This window comes from Metarhizium robertsii (genome assembly GCF_000187425.2).
Source record: "Metarhizium robertsii ARSEF 23 chromosome Unknown MAA_Scf_3, whole genome shotgun sequence".
NCBI classification, from domain to species: Eukaryota; Fungi; Ascomycota; class Sordariomycetes; order Hypocreales; family Clavicipitaceae; genus Metarhizium; species Metarhizium robertsii.
In genome coordinates this window covers 1000842-1015452 of record NW_011942171.1, presented here as the reverse complement: position 1 = coordinate 1015452, position 14611 = coordinate 1000842, and the positions used below count along the sequence as shown (strand labels likewise).

Sequence of the window (14611 nt, the reverse complement as noted above, 5' to 3'; positions counted from 1 at the left end):
GACGAGTGAAATACGAACCACGGCAACAGGGTCGCGTGTAACCCGGCCCCGAGGCCAAGATGTTGACTTGTATTTGTCAAGTATGCGTAGATAAAGTAAAGAGTACTTGAGAGCTCAAGTGACACATTGGCCTGTAACTTATTCCCTCTGGGAGCCCTGCTGGGACCGCGTGCGGCGAGCCGTGGCCTGCGGTCGGCTTTATATATGTACTTGGTAAGATTCAATTTTAAGATCAACACCACATGTGAGGTTCACCATGTATTTTCGCGTAAATAATGTGGGTTGTTTTTTATTAACTATTCCTAATAGCAATCTTACCCTTCGTCAAGGAAATACTTAAAAACGTTCTTCCTATATCGCATTACGAGGTAAAGCAGGAAGCTTAGCCAGCTCAACGTTGGTTGCTTGCCAACGTGCCGCTTCACTCCATGCCACCACAAGTGCAATATCATCCACTTCCAAGTACTCACTATAAACCGTGCATAAATTTTCTCCACGTATTAAACCTATAATTATAAATCTCTCAACCCTCCAATGCAAAGACTACTTTTCAGACCAGCACATCACTGAAGCATCTGCTGCATAGCATTGAGCCTATAGCTCTCATTCGTCTCAACCAAGTCCGCATGCCGCCCCTGGTCGACAATCCTCCCCCCCTCGACGACGAAAATCATGTCCGCCCGGAGAACAGTGTGCAGGCGGTGCGTAATCGCCAGCACCGTCGTGTCCCTGGACGCTCTCTGCAGACCCCTCTGCAGGGCGGCCTCGCCCTCCGCGTCGAGGGCGCTCGTGCTCTCGTCGAGCAGCAGCAGCCGCGGCCGGCGCACGAGGGCACGCGCAATGGCGACGCGCTGCTTCTGGCCGCCCGAGAGGCGCGACGCCGACGGCCCGCACTGCGTGTTGTAGCCGTTGGGCAGCGCCATGATCTCGTCGTGGATGTTGGCCACGCGGCAGGCCTCCTCGACCTCGGCGGCCGTGGGCTCGTGGCCGGGCACCGCGCCCAGGGACACGTTGTGGAGGACCGTCCCGTCAAACAGGGCCGGGTCCTGCGGCACCAGGGCGATGCCGTTGCGGAACGAGTCGGGGAGGCCGGCAATGTCCAGTCCGTCTATCAAGATGGCGCCGGCCGTGGGCTCGTAAAGCCTCTGGACCAGGTTCATGATTGTGCTTTTGCCGGCCCCGGAGGGACCGACCAGCCCGACGAACTGCTTGGGCTTGATGGTGAAGGAGACGTTGTCCAGGACGGAAGCGTCGCGGTTGCCGGGGTACGCAAAGGATACACGGTCAAACACCACGGTTGCGCCCGTCTTGCCAGAAGCAGCGGTCGGGTCGGGGTCCTTGGTCTCGGCAGTTGCTTCGGCGTCGGGCTTCCGGGATGGATCCGGGAGACCGGAGCCCATGTGGACAATGGCCATGACCCTCGATATGGCGAGGCGCGCTCTGGAAAACTCTGGCGCCAGTGTAAACATGGTTCCCCAGAGCTGGGCGCTCGTCAGCATGGCCACGAGGATGATGAGCAGGTCTCTCTGTGTGTATTCCCCCCTCATAATGAGCTGCGAGCCCCACCAGTAGGTCAAGCCATTGACAAAGGTCGAGATGGTGTGCGAGATGGCAAGCAGGATGTTGGTCTGCGCGGCGGACCTCACGATTTGCTTCGCCGGCGGCTCCAGCAGGCGCTTGTACGACACCGTGTATGTGCTTTCCAGGGAGAGCGTCGCCACCGAGCGGATGGACTGGATGGCCTCGGCGGCCAGGGCATTCGCCGTCGAGAAGGCTTCCTGGTGGCGTTCCTCGAAGCGAGCCAGCATGCGCAGCTGCATGAATCCGGACCCCAGCAGGATGGGAATCGTGACAAGCGTCACCAGCGCAATCTTCCACGCATACACGTGAGATATCACGACGGCGATGATGATGTTGACGCAGATGGCAAAGACAGTGCCAAAAGTAGAGCCGCTAAAGCTGCCAATGGCCATGCAGTCCTTGGTGATGATGGACAGCAGCCTGGACGGCGTGCGCCCTTCGGACGTGTGCCACTCGAGCTTCTGTTGCAGCAACGACCGGAAAGACAGCTGCCGCAGCGCATAGAGTATCCTTTCTCCGATAATGCCGAATCCCCACCAGGCGAGAAAGTTGGCGATGAGCTCGACCGCGCCGAGCATGAAGATTAAGCCGCCAAAGAAGCGGCCCATGGAGAGGATGCGCTCAACGGTGCTCTGGCAAGGGTTCAGAGCACTCACCGTGTAGCCGAATATGAGGCCAGATCCAGAGAATGTGGCACCGACAATGGCAGCCGCCATCAGCGCCATGAGAACCCAACCCAACGATGGTCGGACCAGCCAGGAAATGCCTCTCAAGACGCTGCTGAATGGCTGGGGCACTGTGCCATCTGCTTCCTCTGACGTTTCTTCTGTGCTCTCCGTCGCGGCCTTTTTCTTGTCTGTCTCGGCGTTGCCGGCAGTTGTCTCTTCAAACTTCTCGTTCACGTCGGCTAGCGAGGCACTTGAGCGCGACTCGACCTCTCCCGCACTGCTGCTTGTCGTGCTCAGCTTTTGCAGTTGAACCAAATGGGCAAACTTCCCGCCTTGGACGGCCATGAGCTCGGCATACGTGCCTCGCTCGACGACCTCTCCCGCCTCCAGCACAATGATGTTGTCGGCGCCCTGGATTGTGGACAGTCGATGGGCAATGGAAATCACGGTCCGCTTTCCCGAGGCTGCCGCTTGCTCGATGGCGGCTTGCATCTTTTGTTCGCTCGCCGAGTCGACGCTCGCGGTGGCCTCGTCCAAGATCAGGATTTCAGGATCTCGGATCAGCGCCTGAGCCAAGGCTATACGCTGTCGCTGGCCGCCGCTGACAGAAGTACCCCTGGGCCCAACCGAGGTTCCGTAGCCCGAGGTGAGACGGTCGATGAAGTTGGCCGCATCGGCCTTCTCGGCTGCTTGGCGCACAAGTTGCACAATCTCGGCGAAGCCGCTGCCCTGGGATGACGCCCATGTCATGGCCTCCTTGCCCTTGCTTGCTGCGAGGGCCAGTTCGGGTCTCGCGAGCAACGGCTTCAAGTGCTGGTGTTCTGGGCGTGCAGAGTTGACAAGCCCAAGGGCGATGTTCTCCAGGATGGATGAGTCGAAAAGCGACGGCTGTTGCTGGACAAAGGTCATGGAACTTCGCAGAGATCGCACGTTGAGCTCCCTCAGATCCTGGCCGCCCATCTCAACGGTTCCCGACGTGGGATCGTACAAGCGCGCAATAAGAGATGCAATCGTGGACTTGCCGCTCCCCGACAGGCCAACAATGGCCGTATGCTTCCCAGCAGGGATCTCAAGACTGACTTCTCGCAGGGCAGGCTGGCCCGGGCGGGTGGAATACTCAAACGTCACGTTTCGAAAGGTAATTGTCTTGTCCATCCCTTCACTCAGGGGCCTGCCTGAATCAGAAGTGCCATCTATAGGAGACGGGGTTTCAATGTCTTCCATGAGACGCTGGTACGCAGAGACGCCAGCTCCCAGGAATGGCAGCAACGGCGCCAGGCCGCCCAGCATGACGCACGCATCAATGAGCAGGTAGACAATGGCGTATATCTGTCCAATGGACGAACTGTTACTGGCGTCCGACACGGCGTCGGCGATGCGCACACTGCCCTGCCAGAAGGCGAGGGCGTTGGCGCAGTAGGCGATAAAATACAGTAATCCCGTCTGGACGGCGGCGACGGCAACCTTGGCAATGGCATGCTTGCGGGCGCTTGCCATGTGGCCGACAAACATCTTCTCCAGCCGGGCGGCGGCGCCAAAAGCATGGACGACGGGGATGTGGGACAGAGCCTCGGAGGCAATGGACGAAGCGTGCGACGTGGATTCGTTTTGCTCCTTGGTGAACTTGCCAATGTACTTGCTGCTCAGGATGCCCGATACGAGAAACACGGGCATGACGGATATCAGGATGCCGGCCAGGCTGGGCTGTGTGGAAAAGGCAATGACAAAGACGGTGATGATGAAGCTGAAGGTGGTGATGATGGTGCCGACCTTTTCCGACGTGGCAGACTGGACGGCGGCAATGTCATTCTGCAGCCGGCTCGAGACCTGGCCGGCAGAGCCGCGACTATCGAAGAAGGAAGGGGGCTGGCGCAGCAGAGCGGCGACGTAGTGGTTGCGAAGACGACGGGCCAGGCGCTGGCTGATGATGCCCCAGGAGGTGAGGTGGCAGTAGATGAGGACCAGGGCAATGGCGCCAATCCAGGCCGTCTTGATGACCTTGTCGTTGATGGCGGACTCGTAGCGAAAGGCGTCTTGTCCCGGGCCGTCCTGGGCCGCGCAGGTTGCGCTGTTGAAGTCATCGACAAGCTGGCCGAAAAGGACGCCCATGAGGGGGAAGGGAACGCCGGCTGCGGCAGCGCATAGCGTTCCAAACACGACGAGAAACACGTCAATGTACGTCGGCTGTACGGCAAAGGGGAGCCGGAAGAAGACGAAGATGCTGCCAAAGTCCTGGTGAGTCCAAAGTCAGCTCATCACCTCGATGCTGCGTGTATCGGAGACTTGCCAGCCACTTTCGTCTCGAAGACTGGTCGTCTTCCGAATCTTTGGACGACATGATGTCCGCCTGGGGTTTGAGGCGCTCAATGTGGTGTCTTGGGCGACGGTAAAGAGAGCAGACAGACGCAAGGAGGAGGCTGGATGAGAGTGTTAACGGGTAGGATCTCTATCCATTCTTGGTAGGACTGTATGGAGTCAAAGCGGTCAAACGGACAACCAGTGCCGGAACACTGTGGACACGAACAAGCGGACACTGCTTGCTCCCGATTCAAACGTTGAAAAAGAAGAAAGGAAAAGAGCCAAGGCCCAGCGAGATTTGGAGCGAGACTTGCATCGCTAGCCTCTCGGATATCCGATTTGAGGGTCTTTTTTCGGGAATTTACACTTGGGACGCTTGAAAGCTGACTTCAGCGCCAACCGCGATAATTCCCGCGGATACAGGGAGGCGACAGAGATGAGCATGGATTGACACTAGACTTGGATCCATCGCAGAGGAAGAAGCATTTGCAAGGGGGGGGTGTATCCAAGTCGAAAAGTTGCATGCAGGAAGCATGGGTGTGGTTGGTGGATTCATCACGAAGGATGACTGGAGTTGAATCAATCTGGTATTTGAACCGGGAGGTTGAGCGGTTGGGACCAACCAGCTGCCCACAGATTGACCCCTCTCTCGTCTTGGCACGGCGCTGCTGGCTTGTGCGATGCCAGCTGGCATGTCCGCGAGCGGTGACGGCCAAGCCGTGGATTCTGTCGACTCCCGTGTCCAGGAGGGTCTGGTGTAATGAGTTGCGCTATCCGTCGCGGCACCACGAGTTTTCCGCATCTTGTGCTGGTCACCTGCTCTCGTTAAAGGTCGGTGCTCTGTGGAGTTCCCGGCTCTTTGCGGTATTGGATACAATGCCGCCTTGATTTGGTCCCCAGGGACATCATCTTTGCAACTTGACATTGATTAATCATTATACCATCTCTTGTGACGAGCAACGGGAGGCTGCGCGACTCGCCCAGCAGCCGGCCTGCGTACACAATGAAGCAGAAACGCATCCTCTTCCTGACAAATGCCGAGCTCGGGCAGGCCAATGTCCATCTCGCCGTCCTCCAATGGCTTCAGTCCAACGCCGCAGACGTCGACCTGCACCTGTCTTCGTTCCCCGCGCTGCAGCCGTCTGTGAATGCCCTCAACGAAACCGCCTCGCCCAACGCGCAGGTCACGTTTCACGAGTTGTCGGGCCCGACGTGGAAAGAATGCCTCTTCTACCGCCCCGAGCACCAGTGGCAAGAAATATGCAGCCTGCCTCCGACCGTCTGGAGTGTTTCTCGCGCCGCGCCGCTCATGCCCCGTGTCGCGTGCCCCTGGAGTGCGGACGAGCTGCTTGATCTCATCATGCAGGTCAAAAAGGTGGTGCAAACTGTCGATGCAGACCTCGTCATGGTCGACAACCTCTTCACCCCCGCCGTCACAGTCTGCTACGACATCAAGCCCAGGTGGTCGATTCTGTCGCCAAACACCTATCGTGAATTCATCCTTGGCAAGCAGCCTCGTTATGAGTCCTTTTGGAAACATCCCCCGTATGTCCGAACCTGCATCCCAACCCCGTCGTGTGACTGACGTCAAGACACGGAAAGAACAGCTTCATTTATCCCCTACCCCGTGCCGCTCTACTTGATTCCAGCAGCGTTGTACTACCAGCGAGAATGGAGAAAGAACCCCCATAGCGATTACATACACAGTGTCGCCATGAGTATTTGGGAAAAGACTGAGATATACTACTCCGACTGGGGTCGCATATCCTTTGATCCACCGGAAGGTTTAAAGGTTTTTCTTCCTAGCAACTCGACTGTTGACTTTCCGTTTTCCGTCGTTCCAGAGCACTATGTTTCGTGTGGACCGATGGTTCGCTCAGCCCCGCCGTTAAAAGAGTCTGATGCGGAATTAGATGCGTGGATACGGCAAAGGTCAACCGTGTATATCAACTTGGGCACGCATTTCCTGTACGATGATAGCGGGACCATGAGCCTCGCGGCTTCCATTAAATCCCTTTTAGACGCTGCAACAGAGGCCGGACAAGATATTCAGGTACTTTGGAAGCTGAACAAGGGCGACAAATCTGGCGGCGATTACGCACCCTTGCATCAGAAGATTGGCTACCATGATCGTGTTCGTATTGTCGACTGGCTGTTGGCTGAGCCTATTTCAATCCTCACTTCGGGTGCGGTCATCTGCTCAGTCAACCACGGCGGTGCCAATAGTTATTTCGAAGCTGTCAGGTTTGTTATTGTTCTCCCATCCATTGCGGCTCAACATTTCCTAACTTTACACAGCGCGGGCGTGCCTCAAGTCGTGCTCCCGGTGTGGTTTGATACCTACGACTTTGCACGGCGCGTCGAGTACTTTGGCATTGGCAAGATAGGCAACTACCACAGCGCGCCGAAGTGTTCGGAAAGCGAGCTGTCGCCGATCCTGAAGCAGGTTGTGCTGGGGAGACGGGCTGAAATCATGCGAAGCAAGGCCGCTGCCATGGCGGAAGCGTGCAAGACCAACGGCGACGGGTGCGCAGTCGCGGCGCAGGGGATTCTCAACTTGGCGCTTTCTGCGGCTGAGGCCTGATGGAGAGAGTAGGAACCGACGGCCTACCAAGTACATACAACCTAGAGGCGGTCAAGACTACGCTAGTCATGAATATAGCATTTTGGCGCACTACAGCAAACGGTTCATGAACATACTCTTGGCAGTGTTAGGGACAGCTAACCTGGCCACGATATTGTCGTGTCAGTTGGTGCGATGAGGAACAATAGCCGACATGGCAACACGGCGACGACCCACCATGGGAATAGAAAACGTTGAGCCATCCATCGCTGACCTGGCATCGATACTGTCAGTAGTATTAAGCACCTCTTCCGCACTAGGCGATCAGTTTCAGCAGCCTAGCCAGCTCTTTGCCCAACAAGACGGTGGAGATGGTGTGGTCCTATAGGCGACGGGTCAATTGGTGCGTTGATCACTTGGTGGTCACGATGCTGACACACCCATGTCTGGCCAAAACGCCACCGCTCCACACCACCGGTCGAGTTTAATTTCGTTTTTATCTGCCCACATCTTATCTGATCCTGCCTAGCATCCTGGCTCTGGTGGGACGCACTCGTCGCATGACTCCAGCCACCAGACGGGCTGATTTGTCTACCATCCCAGTCCGCGAGAATTGCACTCAACTCGGCATGCCCAACCGGCTTGCCCCCCCAATCAGCTCGCTTCCAATGTCCCACTTGCTTCTCGCCCTTGAGAACAGAGTTTTCTATTTTATTTTTTTTCCCTTTTTCCCTCGTTTTTCTCTTGGCACCTCCATTTTTTGCGTCTGGTCCCTCGTGGCAAGCGGCAGGGATCACCGTAAAGAGCCGCGGGCTGTCCGATGACCGGCCTACTTCAAGGCTCGTTCTTCCGGCCCTCCTCGTAACCTTCATCTGCCCTCCGCTTCTTGCAACAAGGTAAAAACAAGGTGCAACAAAGTCCGACTCTGCATTTTCCATCTCCTCGACATGGACAAGATCAAGTCGACTGACGGGCCGCGTCCCCCTGCTGGTGAATCTGATGCCGAAAAGGGCCATCATGGAGTCAACACCACGGCGGTAGATGGCTCGACCACCAGCGGTGTCAAAAACGATGGAAATGCCTCTGATTCCGACGAATTCCAAGACGGCGTGCGAGAGGTTCGCGCCGTCACGACAGTCTGGTCCAAGACGTCGCTCTTCTCCATGTTTGCCTTGTAAGTTGTCGCCGCCGAAAAAAACCCCCAAAGGACCACGGCTGACGGAAACAGACTCTACCTGGTCTCCTTTGTGGACTACCTCCAGAACAACATCGACTCCATCCTCAACCCGTACATCACGTCGTCGTTTGGAAAGCACGGGCTCCTCAACGTCGGCAGCGTCATGTCCACCATTATCGGGTCCGTGGCGCCGCTCTTCATCGCCAAGGTTGTCGACATCTGGGGCCGCGCCGAGGGCTTCCTGCTCATGGTGGTCGTGTGCGTCATCGGCATGATCATCAAGGCCGTCGCCCAAAACGTCGAGACGTACGTGGCCGCCCACACCATGTACTGGGTCGGCCACATCGGCATCGGGTACGTCATGAACGTCATGCTGGCCGACATGAGCAGCCTCAGGAACCGCATGCTCGCCATTGCCATCAACGGCACGCCCCGCCTCGTCGGCAACTACGCCGGCCCCAACATTGCCGGCCTGTTCTACCGCAACCTCAACTTCAGATGGGCCTTTGGCGCCTTCAGCATCATCCTGGTGGCGTGCAGCGCGCCCGCCATCGGCCTGATGTGGTCGATGCTGGGCAAGGCCCGCAGGGAGGGCGTCATTGAGAAGCGCCAGGCGTCCGGCCGCACCTGGCTCCAGTCCATCCAGTTCCACGTCGTGGAGATGGACTTGGTGGGCATGATTCTCATCATGGGTGCGCTGGCCTGCATCCTGCTGCCCTTCAATCTGGTCGCCTATGCCCCGAGGCAGTGGGAGACTCCCTACATTATTGCCATGCTGGTCCTGGGCGTTCTCCTCTTCCCCGCCTTTTACGTCTGGGAGGCCAAGATTGCCAGGGTCCAGTTTCTCCCCTTCCGGTTCCTGAAGCAGGGCACCATCATCGGCGGCTGTCTACTGTACGGCGTCATGTTCCTGTCCACCTTTTGCTGGAACGGATACTTTTACTCGTACCTCCGCGTGGTGCACCGCCAAAGCCTCGAGAATGCGGGATACATTGTCAACACCTTCTCCACCACCTCGGTCGTCTTTGGACCCCTGGTGGCCCTCTTCATCAGCTACACGGGCAACTTCAAGTGGACGGCGTACGGCGGCGTGCCCGTCATGCTTCTCGGCTCGGCGCTCGTCATCCCCTTCCGCCAGCCCAACGCCCCCGTCGGCATGCTCGTCTTCACCCAGTTCCTGGTAGGCCTCGGGAGCGAGATCCTCGTCCTATGCAGCTCCCTGGCCTGCCAGGCGCCCGTGACGCACCAGCAGATTGCCGCCGTCATTGCGCTGTCGGGCATGTTTGGCGGCTTCGGCGCCTCCATTGGCCTTTCCATCGCCGGCGCCATCTGGAACAACTTGCTCCCCCAGAAGCTGTACGATTACCTGCCAGAGGGGGCCAAGAACCAGTCCATGACCATCTTTGGCGACATTGAGCAGCAGATTGCCTTCCCGGACGGGTCGCCGGAGCGCGAGGCCATCGTTGCTGCTCTCGGCGACACCATGAGGCTGATGGTTATTGCGGGTGTGGCGCTGATGCCCCTGTGCGCCGTGTGCATCTATGCTTGGAAGAATATCAATGTCAAGAAGCTGGAGGAGCAGCAGGGCAAGCAGACCAAGGGCACAACCCTCTAGAGACGCTGTATGCCGTTGGCGATTGGACCAGACGTAATAAAGGGAATCTAGGAGTGCCTAGAATAGATTGGACTTGTGGGATTGTAAAGATGGATTTATGAGTGAAATAATTTTAATTTTTTTATAAAACATAGCTTTACTTATTTGATATACAAGTTGTACGACAAGCAATTCGAGTTACAAGAGAAGAGTACAAGAATTTTTGTTGCGCCTTTTTTTATAGAGCTAAGCTAGTAGTAGCTAGCAAGACAAGGATACATATTACACGTTGCATGAAAAGTCCGTCCATGGTATATATAACAAATGGTTGCAATTCCACGGCACAATCTACCCTAGGCCTCTACTTTGCACCTAGACAGCGAATCCGACGATGTCGTCAACCAAGTTACCTTGCAGCCCGTTGACACGGCTACTACACGCCTTCCAGCGGAAATAGGAGCTAGATTATACATACTCACCGGCCTTCAATTGCAATTTGCGGCCTTTTTTTTTCAGTCTGATACCAGACCACCAGCTAAGCTAGCGTTTAATCGGGACCATGAACGAGACCACGACAGGCTTTGTATTAGGCCTATAAGGAAAATAAAGAAACTTAACAGGAAGTTTTTGAATCTAATAGCCCGGCTACGAGCTTTGAACCCTACCGCTCGACGAATTCTACTCCAAGTATAAAAGTCTGAAAAAACAAGGCATTCAATTTTTGCAACTACGTTTTAAAACAAGGCGAATTTCCGAATATTGCATCTCTCCGTGTGTGTCCATGTTTTGTATGGCATGTGCATACTCTGCAACCACTCTTGACCGAGCATGCGCATTTGCTCTGCTCGTACACGAGGGCTCGTAGTTGACCCTATCATTCGTAAACGCCGACTCTACATGAAGTGCGGCCTTAGGGTCTTGATTTATTCACTGTCTGCAGGTCTTGTCTGGTTTTTTGGTTGTTTTGTTGCCAAGCCGATAATTATAATTGAATTGGGCAAGCTGCACACTGCCCCTCGTCACAAACGACAGCACAGGATATTGACAACACGCCTTGCTGGCCATCATGTCGCTGCCCAATTTCAGGCATCTAGAGTTCTAGAGTCTACTCCATTCCGAAAAACGCTTCATGTCGAGAATTTGCATGTTCCGCCAACACCATTCATGACGTCTCCATCGCCTATCCCCCGTTCCGCGTCGAGTCAAGTGTACCGTTGCTATGTGACAGTTTCCCAGACTCCTCAGCAGAAAACTCGTCCATAAGACGAATAAAATCCGGCATGGGCGGAAAATCCGCAAAATGCCACTTCATGCGCTCCCAATCTGTAGCTCCGTTAGCAACATGTTTCGCAGGCCAAAGTCGGAACGGAGTCTTGTCTTGTGTTTACATAGCGGCCACCATCCAGCAAACTCCCAGTCAATAAGATACAACTTCCCATCTGCAGCTCGGATAATATTCCGCGGGCATATATCCGCATGAACAAAAGCGACTTGGTCCGGCTGGCGAGGAAACTCTGCAAAGTCGGTCCGCTCATCAACGACGGATACAAAATCAGCAGACTCGACAAACGGACCAAGACCAGCTGGTCCATCGTCTTCCACGCCGAGTGCTCCGTCGCGAACTGGTCCGCCGCCGACTGACGCGGCAGCCATGCCACCGAGGCCAGAGGGCGGGCGACACGCATGAAGCTGCCTCACGCTGTCCCACACCTGGGCGACGGCTTTGCGCTTCTCCTCGTCAGTCAGACGAGCCCACAGGTCCTCGAGGGATTCGCCGCGAATGTAGTCCATGGCGATGAATAGTCCTTGGCGTAGCTGATATGTCCGATGGATACGGGGCAGAGGCACCGACGTGCTCGAGGCGGCATACTGCATGGCTTCCAGTTCCTGCTGCGAACACGGCCCTTTGATTAGTTGCCGGCTCGACACTTGCACGATTTTCCGTTGCTCGTCGTACATGATCTTCCTGCCGAGGCGCATGCGGATGGGGAGTAACCATTCTTCGAGCCTGCGCACCAGGGTGCAGAGAAATTTGCTCCAGAAGCAATGACCAATACCTCGGTCCTCTGCTGTAGTCATTCTGTCTCTGTGAAACTATTACAAGAAAAGACTTAGCATTGGGCAGAGAAGACAAGTTTGTCGTCGGCCGATATCCGAGTCGCTGTGCGATACGCAAACGCCTTGATCGGAGCTGAGCGACAGGCCGAGGTGATGGAAGCGCGGCAAGGCGATTCAACAGTGGGTTGGGAAGAGATCAATGTTGCCTTGTCAGACAGGCTCATACGACAACGAGGGGAAGGCGCATTCGAGAATTGTTTCAAGCAAGTCAAGGTGGCAAACGTTCGTCGGACGATGGCCGATGACCCCGCGCGGGCAAACGAGCAAGAAGCAGCTTGAGGGTTCAAATGTTGCACAAAAAGCTGCGGCCTCGAGGCGGCGAGGTCCCGAGCCGTTTGTTGACAGATGATGGTGGATGCTTTATTGGCCCGGGGAGCAGAGAGGCCCAAGCAGTGAGCACTAGCAAGGAAGAGGATTTGAGCTATCAGATCGGCGATGAGCCGATGTTTTTTATCCGCGCATTGATGACGAGGTACAGTCAGCTGATCGACGGCATGTCGTGCATTTCCGCCTCTTGTCTTTTGATAAAGACTCAAGAGCGTGAGCCAAGACCTCTTGTCGATATTGGTGGTCAGACCGACTGTACCGTGATATCCACGCTTGTCATGACTCGGCAAATAGCACTTTGCATGGCTTGTCTGGGAGCCACTCAACCTCGGAGACATTGCAACAAGGTACATATCCATGACGCATTGGTACGACAGCGATGCCATGCAGTGGGAGATGAAGTCGAGCGTCTGGGAGCTTGAGACGATACGTACTCGGCTGTTTGAACTGACCGACTTGTCCATGACGTGTCGATTTGAAAGCCTGTGTTTGTTGAGATTTACAAGTGCATCTAAGCGAAGCAGGACTGTGCTTCAAGATGATGCCGAGTTTGTGCTTCACCGCGCTTTGTTATGCTGACGTTATACCGGCAAAGGCTTCGTTTGCTCGTCCTGATCCGTCCGTGGAGGGTGATATGAGACAAGTTCTGGGCCCCTTCCATGTAATTCAATGCAACTCCTATGCATCATATTCCGGCCAGTGCGGGGGAAGTGAGTATTACGTTTGGTTTGGAAAGAGGGAGAGAGCAATTCTACGGACTGAACTTGCCGCAGTGACAAGGACAACGCACATTCATCTGACACTGAAAAACTATATATAACCCTCTTTCATCTCCCAATTTCACCGTTCAGCATCTTCATTCACAAAGAATTCAAACAAACTCCATCAACAGCACAACCACATACCTCATATCCATCCAACATGCAGTTTTCTACCCTCATTACTCTGGTTGTCAGTATGGTTGCCGTGGCTACACCCGTGGCTGCTGGGAAATGCTGCTCTGCCTCCTGCGGAGCTTGCCTGGGGGGAACCTCCTGCTCTGTAAGTAGCAACCGATTATCCTCTATCCAAGGTCTAGATTATCTGACCAATACGTAGTCCAACGGTGAATGCAGCGGTGTGGGTGCTCCTTACCACCGCTGTTGCAAGAAATAAAAAAACAGGATAGCCTGGATCAATTTGACGGCCAGTCATTCTGGGTTACTTTGTCAAGTGCCTGCGGTATTGTTGCTCTCAGTAAAGAAATAGGACAGGAAGATGGACCAAGTTATCTTGGGGCCTGTTTTTATTCCGCACATTCATTATTGGAATCAATTGGTGTGATGGAAGTCTTCCATTCGTTTAGCTCAATAAACGCCCTCAGATTCTCTAGCACTTTGATATTATAATGGTGAGAATCAAACTCATGCCATGTAGTTATTTGGGGCGAAAGACTAGGGCAAAGTGGCACGGGATATTATAAATGTCACCAGAACCGCACCCCCTAGACCACGTAGCAATAGAAGTGACCGTCGATATTTCAGACATGAGGCAAAATAAGGCTTTAGCAGTACACAAACGGTCAGTGGTGGGCTACTATGATACCTCGTTACGGTACTAAAATCCGAGGTGGTCAAGGCAGGGTTAACCTGAGTGGCACGGTGCTATACATGTAATTTTACACGGTAAAAGGTATAGTGCTGGCTGGGCGCAGGCACGCTCCCTGGTAATCCGGATGTGACCTCACTTCATGAATCCGCCCTTTCCCATCTTCTCGAAAGGTACAGCCTGTTACAATCGCAGTCGGAAATCGAATCTGCCCACGAATCGCAACAAGATGCTACCCCAAACACATCATTCACTGGGGCAGGTCCCGTCAAAAAGCTAAGACGGCGCCGCGGAAATTGATTAAGCAAAGCGAAAAGAGAAAAGAGTACGCCTTATTTTGCTTCTTTAATAAGAGTCCCTGAGTGCTGCGCCACTACAATAACAAGCCTTATATAATCAACAGCGTCGACAGCGTCAATAGTATCAATAGCGTTAACAGCGCCGCAGGCGGAAGCCTCCGGAGAGGATAATAAAATAAGAAGCTCTAGGAAATAATGCTAGCAGCTGTAAATGGCTTAAATTCAGAAGCTTTAATAAGTGTTTCCACAGGCTTGAATTCAGCAACTTCAATTTTGGCCTGCCTGGCTCAGTGCTTTGCTTACACCTATGCCAAGGACATCTGGACTTACATTGTCATCGGACCTAGTAAAGTCAGCAGGTATATCCAGGACAAGCCGTCGTCTAGTGCTTGCGAAAAC

The 14611-nt window shown here is 54.7% G+C and overlaps 4 protein-coding genes across 4 annotated transcripts; 2 read left to right on the top strand and 2 right to left on the bottom strand.

Annotated features, from left to right (window-relative positions):
- Positions 1 to 563: 563 nt before the first annotated feature.
- Positions 564 to 4358, bottom strand: MAA_00470 (ABC multidrug transporter SitT; the record flags this gene model as incomplete). The annotated part of the gene is made up of 1 exon (XM_007818468.1): positions 564 to 4358. The coding sequence occupies one exon, from the start codon at positions 4356 to 4358 to the stop codon at positions 564 to 566; it is 3795 nt and encodes a 1264-aa protein (XP_007816659.1).
- Positions 4359 to 5550: 1192 nt separating this feature from the next.
- On the top strand, positions 5551 to 7131 carry MAA_00469 (3-hydroxyacid dehydrogenase/reductase; the record flags this gene model as incomplete). Its single annotated transcript, XM_007818467.1, has 3 exons — positions 5551 to 6092; positions 6150 to 6791; positions 6846 to 7131. The coding sequence occupies 3 exons, from the start codon at positions 5551 to 5553 to the stop codon at positions 7129 to 7131; spliced, it is 1470 nt and encodes a 489-aa protein (XP_007816658.1).
- Positions 7132 to 8057: 926 nt separating this feature from the next.
- MAA_00468 (siderophore iron transporter mirB) lies at positions 8058 to 9902 on the top strand (the record flags this gene model as incomplete). The annotated part of the gene is made up of 2 exons (XM_007818466.1): positions 8058 to 8284; positions 8339 to 9902. The coding sequence occupies 2 exons, from the start codon at positions 8058 to 8060 to the stop codon at positions 9900 to 9902; spliced, it is 1791 nt and encodes a 596-aa protein (XP_007816657.1).
- A 1159-nt stretch (positions 9903 to 11061) lies between these two features.
- Positions 11062 to 11960, bottom strand: MAA_00467 (Protein kinase-like protein; the record flags this gene model as incomplete). Its single annotated transcript, XM_007818465.1, has 2 exons — positions 11062 to 11204; positions 11270 to 11960. 2 exons carry the CDS (start codon positions 11958 to 11960, stop codon positions 11062 to 11064), a joined length of 834 nt encoding a protein of 277 aa, XP_007816656.1.
- Positions 11961 to 14611: the final 2651 nt, after the last annotated feature.